Here is a 12,526-nt window from a genome sequence, read left to right as displayed (position 1 = left end):
CTCATGAGGACCTGCATAGGCGGAAGTATCCTCGTTATATCCCGCTGACTTGCATGTGTGATTGATCCACCCAGAGGGACATTCATTTCCGATCAGGTAGTATGCTTTTATTCATTCACGTTTAAAGAAAACCTGTCACATAAAAAAGTGCCCCTGGGGGGTACTTACCTCGGGAGTGGAAAGCCTCTGGATCCAATCGAGGCTTCCTCTGTCCTCCTCCACAGTGGTCTCACTGGGCCCCTGCAAATGGCAGCCATGTAAATATTTACCTTCCTGGCTCCAGCACAGTAGCGGCTCTTGGCTCAGGATCAGGACGGAAGTAGCCGATCCCAGTCGGGTCCAGCTGCAGGAGAGATACGTAGAGGACCCACTTCTGGTTTTAAGAACACTGAGTAATATATGTACTAATGTTTATCTCATCATGGGCCTAATGCAGTAACTTTCAGTAAAGTTTCTGTGCACAGGTAGCGCACAGCGGTTTTACCAGTGGTAACAGCAAGGTTAGGACAGACAAACATACAGAACTCCACACATTTATTGTCCCATCATACACAAAAAGACATCTGACCGTACACCAACAATCATTTCAAGGGCCTATTTGGTCTGTCCTAGCCTTGACAAAGGGGACCAGATATATTTTCGTGTATGATGGGACAATACATTTGCACTGTTCCTTATTGATTGTGTTTGGATACCTCCTTATGTATTGTGGATTACCTGAGCCAGGCCCGTTTCTAGGGGCCGTGCAGCCATGCAGCAGCCCTGAGCGCAGACAGCCAAAGGGCGCTGCAAACTCTCCCTCCCTCTCCCCAGGGGACTGCAGAGTAATTAGCTCAGGGAAGCACTGTATACAGCTACACTGACTGGCCAGGGGGGAAGGGGGGCAATCTCCCCCCAGGCCGCCTTTCATTCAGTGATTTAGGGCAGGTCTGGTGTCTGGTGTATTTGGGTTTGTTGTAAGGCAGGGGTTCTCAAACTCGTGGCCCGCGGGCCATGTGCGGCCCTCGATACAATGTTTTGTGGCCCCAGGCCCCCAGAGCTTGTAGGGGCCCCCAGTGGCTACAAGAGGAAAACATTTTTTTTCAAATCGGCCTTATAGTTTTTGAGAAAATCGATTTTAAAGTTGCAAAGGAAAAAAATACACATTTAAAAACCTGCCGACTTTAATGGTTAATAGCAAATCCACCTTAAATGCTAGAAACCCTAAATTTGCAGGATATGTTAAGGAGATCATTAGGAATAAGAGGAAAAAAACAATTTTTAAAAAAGACCTTATAGTTTTTGAGAAAATCGATTTTAAAGTTTCGAAGGAAAATAGTATACTTTTAAATGCGGTAAATGTCACTTTTAGTAGCAAGCCTAACGGTAGTGTAATTTTACATGTATCAAAAGAAAGAGCAATACATTTCCTGACAGGGTTTCCAGGGGGTCCATACGCAGCCGCAGCGCTTTGGCCAGGGATCGCTATACAGCCGCAATATGGCTGTATGAAGATCCCTGGCATTTTTTCCTATTTTCCCAATTTTTTTTTTTTATGTTTAGAGTGTGGGAATTTTTTTTTTTTTAATTATGTGGGGTCCCCCCTCCTGAAACTTTTTAACCCCTTGTCCCCCATGCAGGCTGGGGTAGCTAGAATGTGGAGCTCCGACCGATTGGGGCTTCACACCCTGACTATACCAGCTGCAAAAAAGGTCCCTTAATGCCGATTTTTGTTCCAGGGTATCTGTTGGGGGGAGGGGGGGGAGGGCAGGTTTATTTTGCTCTGGGGCCCCATTGTTGCTTAAACCGGCCCTGCCTGCCGGCAAAAGCAAAAGAGACACGGAAGCGAACTATATTTGCCCATTTTACCTTCTAGTTCGCTTCAGTGCTCCCAAGTAATCCGCCGCATCCCCGCCGCTAAACAAGGGCTGCAGACCCCCAAATCCCCCGCGCAAACATCCACGACTGCGCTGAGGGGCAGAGCTTCTGCAGAGCTCTGCCCCTCCTGACGTCAATCGCCGAATGGATCGCCGCCTCTCCCTCGCCCCTCTCTGTGAAGGAAGTGTGAAAGGGGCGGGCAGAGGCGGCGATCCGCCGCGATTGACGTCAGGAGGGGCAGAGCTGAAGCTGAAAGCTCTGCCCCTTCCAGGAAATGCCGGCGGATTGCCCCCTGGGGCGATTTGGGGGCTCTGCAGCCCTCGTTTTGCGGCGGGGACACGTGAACTCCCTTATGCGGCCCAGCCTTATCCTGACTTTGCCTCCTGCGGCCCCCGGGTAAATTGAGTTTGCGACCCCATTAAGGCAATGTGAAACTTGAGGCTAGCTGATAAAAGTGTAATCAGAGGACAGGAGTCCTATTACAGGCAAGTAGCCTCTGTGTGATGTGCAATACAGATAAGCTCTCTGCTCCATCTCAGGCTATTCTCAATTTCTCTTCACTCCTCTCTGGGCTAGTGCACGCCAAAATCGCAATAGCAATCGCTAGCAATTTGTGAGTGTGATTTTGTGAAGCGATTTTCAGAGCTATTTTTTAATGAATTGCTCCAAAAAATGCTACACATTGCATGTAGCATTTTTTGGAGCAATTCATTAAAAAAAAAAAAACGCTCTGAAAATCGCTTCACAAAATCACACTCACAAATTTCTAGCGATTGCTTTTGCGATTTTGGCGTGCACTAGCCCAGAGAGAGGAGGAGTGGAGAGAACTTGAGAATAGCCTGAGATGGAGCAGAGAGCTTATCTGTATTGCACATCACACAGAGGCTACTTGCCTGCAATAGGACTCCTGTCCCTGCCAGTCTCTCACACAAGTCAGAAAGTAGCCCTCCTGGAGTCTAGGGACTGTCAAAAACTTTAACTTGTATAACACCTTATCCACACATGCAGTCATAATAACAATAGGGAGAGACCAGACAGATGTTTGCCCACGGACCCTCCAGGCAAGCTCTGCATCATGCTGTGTATATTTACCAGCTTGCCTGTCCTCTGATTGCACTTTTATCAGCTAGCCTCAAGTTTCACAATGCCTTACAACAAACCCGAATACACCAGACCTGCCCTAAATCACTGAATGAAAGGCGGCCTGGGGGAAGATTGCCCCCCTTCCCCCCTGGCCAGTCCACCCCTGAACTATACTGGATACCTATACTGGAGGCACCTACCTGGCTAATCTATACTGGGGGCAATTATACTGGGGTACCTATGCCTGGCTACCTATATTGGGGGGACCTATAGCCCACTACCTATGCTGAGTGCAACTAGACCTAGCTAACCTATACTGCAGGCACCTATACCTGGCTCCGGCATGGGGGGGGGGGCGCAATTTTTACACTCTCGCACTAGGTGCATTTTAGCCTAGAAACTGCCCTGACCTGAGCCATAGGGAACCTGCCTTAAAGAGGTGCTCGGCTGCTGCACAGACACACTTTAGTTGTTCTCCTTTCACTGCCTGATGAAGCGGGATTTCCCCGTGAAACGAGTTGCATGCTGGAGATCTAAATAAATGTTATTTTTGTGTTAAAAATAACGGATCCTTCTCTGTTTTTCTTAGAGGGAGGTAAGTCCACTGCTTCCTACTTTTTATACTGCTTTTAGATGGTTTTACTCTACTTTGGCGCCTCTGTTCAAAACGTTTTGTATCCAAAAGGTGTGTGATCTGGTCTACATTGCTATAGCAATATACATTAACCCCCCTGGCGGTCTAAAAAATTCCGCCAGGAGGCAGCGCAGCAGCTTTTTTCTATTTTTATTTTTTGAAATCATGTAGCGAGCCCAGGGCTCGCTACATGATAGCCGCTGCTCAGAAGCATCCCCCCGCCCGCTTCGATGATCTCCGATCAGGAAATCCCGTTCAAAGAACGGGATTTCCTGGAGGGCTTCCCCCGTCGGCATGGCGACGGGGCGTGATGACGTCACCGACGTCACCGTCGTCGGGACGTCATTTGGAGTCCCGATCCACCCCTCAGCGCTGCCTGGCAATGATTGGCCAGGCAGCGCACGGGGTCTGGGGGGGGGGCGCGGCGCGACGGATAGCGGCGATCGAGTGCGGGGCGGTGGCGATCGGTGTACTGATGCAGCTAGCAAAGTGCTAGCTGCGTGCAGCAAAAAAAAATTAAGCAAATCGGCCCAGCAGGGCCTGTGAAAACCTCCTGCGCGGCCAAGGAGGTTAAGCTACTTAGTGGTAGATTCTGTATAATCCCTGGTGCAACACTGATTTTATCAAGGTAATGGGAGGGGCCACTAGATTTTTCTAGTTGATTAACATCTTGTGTATGTACATAGCTATAGTATATAGAGTATCTAGTGTGTGTACATTGATTTAATAACAAATTAATATGTAGTATGTGTAAAATGTAGAAACGAGGCTGGCACCACCAGAAGTAGAAAAGTAAAAAATTAGCTCTTTATTGATCAGTCATTAAAATGACAGCATGGTAAAAAAATAAGGCTTTGGCGGCGACAGGAATCCAAGGCTTGGGCACACAATAGTTCCTTCCTATGGATGAGTGCTCCTCCAACTCCTGTTTGTGATATGTAGTATGTGTATATAGATTTAATAACAAATGAATGAGCATCTAATTTGTGTACATAGTGCTAGTCACAAATGCTTTTCTGCGATTCTGCAATTCTAGACCAATACAGATAACTGATGTGATGACATTTCTGGCACACTGGATTGACAACCCTCATTTTGACTATTATTTGTATGATGAATGGTAGCAATGAAATGTTATAGTTTGTTTGTTAGTATAGTTCTGCTTTAAGTTGCAGTAATAAATACATCTAGTGAATATTTACATTATGTCTCACATGTGGCAACACTTCTGCATTCATTAGACATGATTGATTAACAGCTTACATATTTCTCTTGCTGTGGTTGGCACTTGAGTCACAGATTTTCTGCACAGCTTTATTGAAGAACATAGAGTATGTTTATAAAGTAGTAAAGACGATTGATTTACCTTGCCCTGCATCACTTCTGCTGGCAGAGGGCTCAGGAAAGGAATATTATCCTTTCAGTAATATGCCAGTGCTTATGATGAAATGCAATGTTTCAGCTGCTTACTCCTGATGTTTCACTGTTAACACAAGCCAACCTCTCCCACCTGTTCTGTACTGCTGTGAATGCTACTCATTTCTGTTTAGTTCCTCCCTCATGAATGTCTAATAAAGCATTTAACCTTTAATATATACAAATTAAATAAAAAATAAATAAAAGAACAGTCATAACTAGTTTTTTTATTGCAGGCAGGGCAGAGTAATAAGAAGTACACATGACTTTTATAAAGTTGCATGGCTAGCCACAGTTAGTTAAAGAGAAAGAAGATTGTACATTAATAAGGGCGAAAGAGCCCTCAGTGTAAAGGACTGTGTTAGAGCTGCAAGGATTGCCGAGTTTTAGCTGTACTAACTAAACCACTTGAACGCAAAATATTAGACTTTTGAAACTCCGCTCCCTCCCTCGGCAAGATCTGTAGCCACCCCACCTGCATTGCCGTGGCCCAGCCCCAACTCGACAGCTGCCTATTAGCTCTGCGGCTTCTGAGCTGGGGCAGGAAGAGGCGACACAGGTGGGGGTGGCCACATAATTCAGGATACTTTAAAAAAAAAATGCCGTGGCAGTTTTGCCGATGGAGGGGGCAGAGTTTCAGACCTCTGATGATTTGCAGGCAAGCGAGTGACTTACTGGTGCTGACATGAGCCAATCCTTGCAGCTCTAACACAGATCTTTACATAAAAGCTTATTACAATTACAAACTTGGTACTCTTTAATTGTTAGCAGTGAGAGGAAATGGGCGGGGCCAGGTGATCTGCTCTGTGCCAATCAGGGAACTCTCCTGGCAAGAAGGAGCTACTGGATGTAGGCTGACAGAAGACAGATGTACAGTGCATAAAACTTTGTGTGTTGTTAATTAATGTAAATTTACCATCATATGATTTAGAGAAAGGGCAGCTAAACTAGGGCTTTAAAGAAATGGCCATCATACCAGCCAGGGGCTCAAAGGTCAGCTGCTTGAATTGTTGGGGCTTGTGTGCATTGGTGACTGAGAGCTCCTCTGCGGCCAGGGTTGCCACCTCATCCCTTTAAATACCAGCACATATGAATTGTACATGCCTTGTGGCTAGTTAGATGCAGTTTAGGCACTGATTATGTATAAGTACTCATCATACATAGCACACCAAAACCTGCCAAGGAAAACCACAGTGTCAGAGGTGCAAGAAGGGAAGGGGAACAGTTTGCTTAGGATTACTACTATTTAAAGCATCTATAGAAGTGAATATAATCAGCACAGGAGCAATAAAGAGCTGATACTGTGGTTGAGGTTGGGCCCCTCTGGCCCAAGGGCCCGATGCGGTTCCAACCTCTGCACCCCCTATTGCTATGCCACTGAGTGTGCCTCATCACATACAGTATTTATAAATAGCATTCAGCAGTTTTTAGCATTAAAGCGGATGCGAGATGAAAAACTAACTATAACAAGTAACTTCAATCAATTCACACATTAGCTGCGCTCATAAAAGTCCCAACAAACTATTTCTCATGTGCAGCAGGTATCCAGGGTTAATTTTTACTTCCACACAGGGAGGTTACAATGCCCGCTTCAGTGAGGAACCACCACCACACCCCACGCAGTGGCCACTCACCGCTATGTTGTGACCCTCAATCAAGTGGGTCTTCAGCGCTTATGGGGTCATCTGGCCGCCCCCTGCCATTCACTAGAAAATCCTCCTTCTAAAATCCAAGCTGCTAATACTGTCCCCACGCTTGCTCAGCAAGCGTGGGGACAGACGTGGCAAGCGGTGGGAGGCAAAACAGCGCAGCAAGCCGACCCGGCGGCCAACGTTTGGGGTGGAGCCCACAAAAACTCTATGCGAAATACCACAGCTTGGCTTGTAAGTGTGCAATCTTTTTATAATTCAAAGTATTTTACAATTTTACGCTATGGGAGCTCTGGTATGTCTTTTTTGAGGTGTCAAAGACCAAAAGACAGCAGCTTGGATTTTAGAAGGAGGATTTTCCAGTGAATGGCAGGGGGCAGCCAGATGACCCCATAAGCGCTGAAAACCCACTTGATTGAGGTTCACAACATAGCGGTGAGTGGCCACTGCGTGGGGTGTGGTGGAGGTTCCTCACTGAAGCGGGCATTGTAACCTCCCTGTGTGGAAGTGGAGATTAACCCTGGATACCTGCTGCACATGAGAAATAGTTTGTTGGGACTTTTATGAGCGCAGCTAACGTGTGAATTGATTGAACTTTTGGAATTATAGCAGCGCACCACCGATTGTACACATCACCCTGTATCATTTATATCAGTGCAGTGTTTTGTGATTTTATAACAAGTAACTTGTCTATATATCTTATCTAAAGTATAGATGGTTTACACAGCAAATATAGCTGCAAACAGTTTTAATAGAATATAATTTATTTATTCCTGTGATACAATGACAGCAGCCATGTTTGTAAACATTACACAGAGGCAGGCTTATCTGTATCTTGAGCCATCAGCCTAATCCCTTCTCCTTCTCCCTCCTCACCTCTGCCTCTGAAATCAATGGCTAGTAACACCTCCCCCTCCTCCTGCCCAGACTGAGCTCCCATAAGCCCTTGCTACTGCCAAGGCTCTCTGAAAATCTGTGGGTGTGGCTTTTTTAGTTTATAGGGAATTAGAGTATTAAAACAAAAACAAAAAAGTATTTGGCTTGAGGAATGCCCGATAAACAATAGGAAAGGAACACAATTATGTGTAAAAGTTCACCACGGATCCACTTTAAATGGAAGCAGTAGAGTGTTGCACCGTGTTAGCCATCAGTAAAAGCAAGGAGTTTTGAATCAGGATGATACCATTTATTGACTAACTTAGAGATGAATAACCAGTAAGCTTTTGGCTTATAAAAAGCCTTCATCAGACGAAGGCTTTTTATAAGCTGAAAGCATACTGGTTATTCATCTCTAAATTAGCCAATAAATGGTAGCATTAAATGGCAAGCTGAAAGTTTTAATTCTTCCTTATATAAAAGCCTCACAGCACTGACCACCTCAATCAGTGGACTTCAATGTCTAATGTCTTTATCACATTTTTGGGTCAGTTTGAGGGGAAGCTGTGGTTTTACTGCGTGAGATGAACCATCATACCCATAGGAAACACATACAAACACACACCAACTAAATGCAGGTATTATCATTGGCAAAAACAGAATCCATGACTCTGGTTCTCCTAGGACAGATTGCTAATCTCTTCTGCCTCTGTGTACTGATGGGGAGAATAAATGCATTCTTCAGCCTGCCATAAGTAAACATGCTTTCTAACCATTCTCTGATTCTGTTTTCCCAGATGGGATTCACAATTCTTATACTGTATGCAGGAAAAACAAAGAGATTTCTTACTTTCCCAGATTTTGACAGAAGCATCCTAAGAAAGGTAAGCTTTGAAGGGAAACAAAATATTTCTTTTGTGTGATTTGCCTTCTTAAAACAGAAGGAAACTTGCAATAATTCAGCTTTAGGTGAACATTTGTGCTTACCCACAATTCACCACTACTGAATATTCAAACGATCTCTTTATGCCCCTCTAAGCCAAGCTAGCATCCAGAACTGCTGGTGTATAGCAAGCCTATAGCTTTAAATTTTACACAGCCACATCAACCCCACATGTAGACACTCTGTTTCAGACTTTTGATCCTCATCAGTACATGGTAGGATTGATATTGCCATATGGGATAGGGCTTGGACCAGTACAACAGAGTTACCAAGCTGCTCGGGGTGACCCAAACCACTATACACCAGCATACACCAGCAGTTCTGGATGCTAGCCTGGCTTACAGGGGCATAAAGAGCTAATTTGCATATTCAGTAGTGGTGCATTGTTGGTAACCACAAATGTTCACTTAAAGCTAAATTATTGCAAGTTTCCTTCAGTTTTAAGAAGGCAAATCACACCAAGCATTGCTTTTTAGGAGGGCTTTTCAGTCTCTTTTGTCCCCTTATACGTTCCAAGGTCACCCCAAGCTGCTTGGTAACTCTAAAATATTTATTTCAAACATGCAATGAAGGAATTCATAGTGTATCCACTCACTGCCTTCAGACATATATAGAAAAAACGCTGCCTGTTTACTGACAGAGGAACTTGCATTGCTGTACTTTGATCCCTGACACACTATTTGAGCTTGTGTGCGTACACATGACGTAGTTTATGTAGTAATTCTAGGCAACTGGCGCTTGTTTTTTATTGCAGCGTATAACAATTTATAAGCAGAGACCAGTTCTCTTAAGGCCCATTTATGCCATCTGTGTGGTTTTTTGTATAAACAGTAGTCAATGCATAATAATGTACTTCCCATATCTCTGGATACACTATGCATACACGTATTGTAATTAAAGTCATTGTAACAACAGCATTATCCATGTATAAAAATGCACAAAATAATGCGCTGCATTATGTACATCTTAACCACTTCAGTACCAGCAGTCTCTGCCACCTTAAAGAGAACCCGAGGGGGGATTTAATTATGTTACTGGGGCACAGAGGCTGGTTGTGCACACTAAGACCAGCCTCCGTTGCCCCATGGTGTGCCTCCAGGACACTATACCCCCCGCAGTGCTGGCGACACGCAGCGTGTCGCCAGCACAATGTTTACCTATGCACTGTCTGTCAGCGCCGCTCCCCCGCCTTCTTCGCATCGGCGCTACCTGCCCCTGTCCCTTCCCTCCCGCTGATAGGAGGGAAGTGACACGGGCGGGTAGCGCCAATGCGGAGGAGGCGGGGGAGCAGCGCTGACTGACAGCGCATAGGTAAAGTAAACATTGTTCTGGCGACGCGCTGCGTGTCGCCAGCACTGCAGGGGGTAGAGCGGCGCGCAGGGGGGTCCTGGAGGCACACCATGGGGCAACGGAGGCTGGTCTTAGTGTGCACAACCAGCCTCTGTGCCCCAGTAACATAATTAAATTCAACCTTGGGTTCTCTTTAAGGACCAGAGACTGCTGGTACCGTAAAACGCTGCCTCCCAATGAATCGCCGCACATACCCGCCACTCTTGCCGGTCACTACACTGTCCCATCGCCGCCGGCTCCTCTCTCTGCCGTCTCTATAGAGACGGCAGAGCGCTTTCAGCCAGTCAGGAGTCGCTTTCATTGGCTCCTGATGCTGTCTATCAATGTGAGCCAATGAAAGTGGCTTCTGACCTGCTCACAGAGCTCTGCCGTCATAGAGACGGCGGAGCAAGCGAATAGCGGCGGTTGCAGAGTGGCCAGATCGGCGGCAACGCTAGTAGCGCGGAGTGCCGAAGCAGTAGAATCTACGTCCAGTCAGAGTCGCAGCACCCCCTGCTGGACGTAGATTCATATTGCTTCAGTCCGGAAGCAGTTAAGCAACACACACCTGATGTACAGAGTCTGTAAATCTGCTGTGCGCAAGTAGCGTACTGCAATTTTACTAGAACTAATGCCATGGGAGCTATTAGGGCAACATGTGTAAACTTCATTGCTATGCTAACATGTGGCATACCATGTGTTACCTTACCTCTTTAGTTACCTCTTTTTTTCCTCTTTGGATGTAAAGCATGTTGTTGCATTGCTGGTTTGATGAAGCATTCTCTATACTTTAAATTATTATTATTTTTTATTTATATAGTACCAACATCTTCCATAGCGCTGTACATAGTATGAAACAAACAGTGGGCAGCATGTATACATATACAATTAGGACATCCAGCAATACAAATACATACATTGTTGATGTGTGGTTTGATACATCACCAATACTAGTGCATTTTCATATGATTTTCATATGATGACTTGCATCAGAACAAGAAACACCAGGAGGTCTCTGCCCTTGCGAGCTTACAATCTAGAGAGGGTAGTGGGTTGGAGACATTTGGGCAGGAGACATACAGTAGGTGTTAGTGGATGATGCAGTAAACCTCCAATGCTACCTATAGCAAATTATAAGCTTGTCTGAATAGGTCAATTAATAACCTGTAACTCCTTTCTCACACCCACTGAATTATTATAGTTACCTGTGTTTTATGAAATAATGTATTTATAGCACATAGAAGCTGTCACTCAAGATCCTTATACACACAGAACCCTCCCTGTACCTATCCCTAACCCCCCTGTTGATGCCTAACCCTAACCACCCCCCTGGTGGTGCCTAACCCTAAAACCCCCCTGGTGGTGTCTAACCCTAACCACCCCTTGGTGGTGCCTAACCCTAACCAACCCCCTGGTGTTGCCTAACCCTAAGACTCCCTGGTGGTGCCAAACCCTTAAACCCCCTGTTGGTGCCTAACCCTAACCACCCCCTGGTGGTGCCTAACCCTAACCACCCCCCAGATGGTGCCTAACCCTAAGACCCCCTGGGTGGTGCCTAACCCTAAGACCTCCCTGGTGATGTCTAACCCTAAATCTTCCCTGGTGGTGCCTAATTATAACCACCCACCTGGTGCTGCCTAACCATAACCACCCACCTGGTGGTGTCTAAACATAACCATCCCCTGCTGGTGCCTAACCCTAACCACTCCCTTGCAGTGCCTAACCATAACTATTCCCACTGCACAAACACCCTTACACACATATAAACAATAATATATTTAATCCTTAAAATACTTTACTATCAATAACATGAATAGAATAATTTATATATTTGTAATAGAATAAATAGCCTTAAAATCACGTACACATTAATGATATCAGTAGAAAGAGGTATATTATATATATATATATATGTATATATATATATTATATATATATATATATATGTATATCTATATCTATATATAGAGATATATATATATATATATATATATATATATATATATATATATATATATATATATATATAATAATCTGAACATTTGTATAGCGCTTTTCTCCTGTCGGCCTCAAAGCGCTCAAGAGCTGCAGCCACTGGGACGCGCTCAAGAGGCCACCCTGCAGTGTTAGGGAGTCTTGCCTTGAACGCCTTACTGAATAGGTACTTGACCTAGCCAGGATTCGAACCCTGGTCTCCCATGTCAAAGGCAGAGCCCTTGACCAGTACTCTATCCAGCCACCACCTATATTCCAGCCACCACCTATATATATATATATATAATAGAATAAATAGCCTTACGATCACGTACACAGTACAAATCTTACGGTAACGGTAATATTGAAAGCGATTTATTAGTAAGATAATAAATCTGAAAACTGTAATCGATGCATTATAAGTCTAAAAAACAAAGTTAATACCAAAAGCAATGTATTTCTAATAGAATAAGGTTGAAAACGATATTTATTATTATTATTTATTTATACAGCGCCAACATATTCCGCAGCACTTTACAAAACACAGTAAGACAACACGGGGAATATAGGTACAACCAAAAAATGTACAGCAGAGTCTCAAGCAGCACAAATATTGCAACAAAAACAGTAAACATTAGGAGGATGACCCTGCCTTTGCAAGCTTACGATCTAATTTAAGCATTATACGTATGAAAACGAATTTTAAAATGGTAAAATAAGTGGAAACGAAAATTTACTTGTTACAGTCCTAAAAGCGACATTTAA

The 12,526-nt window shown here is 44.6% G+C and overlaps 1 protein-coding gene across 1 annotated transcript in view; it reads left to right on the top strand.

Annotated features, from left to right (window-relative positions):
- The window catches only part of LOC137518971 (nucleotide sugar transporter SLC35D2-like), a 144,462-nt gene that overhangs the window by 22,340 nt on the left and 109,596 nt on the right, over window positions 1-12,526 (top strand). Inside the window, exon 3 of the mRNA XM_068237485.1 lies at window positions 8,313-8,399. Coding sequence (XP_068093586.1) covers window positions 8,313-8,399 — 87 coding nt within the window. The remainder of the gene's footprint in view (window positions 1-8,312; window positions 8,400-12,526) is intronic.

This window comes from Hyperolius riggenbachi, chromosome 1 (assembly GCF_040937935.1).
Source record: "Hyperolius riggenbachi isolate aHypRig1 chromosome 1, aHypRig1.pri, whole genome shotgun sequence".
Taxonomy (NCBI): domain Eukaryota; kingdom Metazoa; phylum Chordata; class Amphibia; order Anura; family Hyperoliidae; genus Hyperolius; species Hyperolius riggenbachi.
Note: the sequence above shows the minus strand (reverse complement) of the source record. Positions and strands in the feature narration are given on the sequence as shown.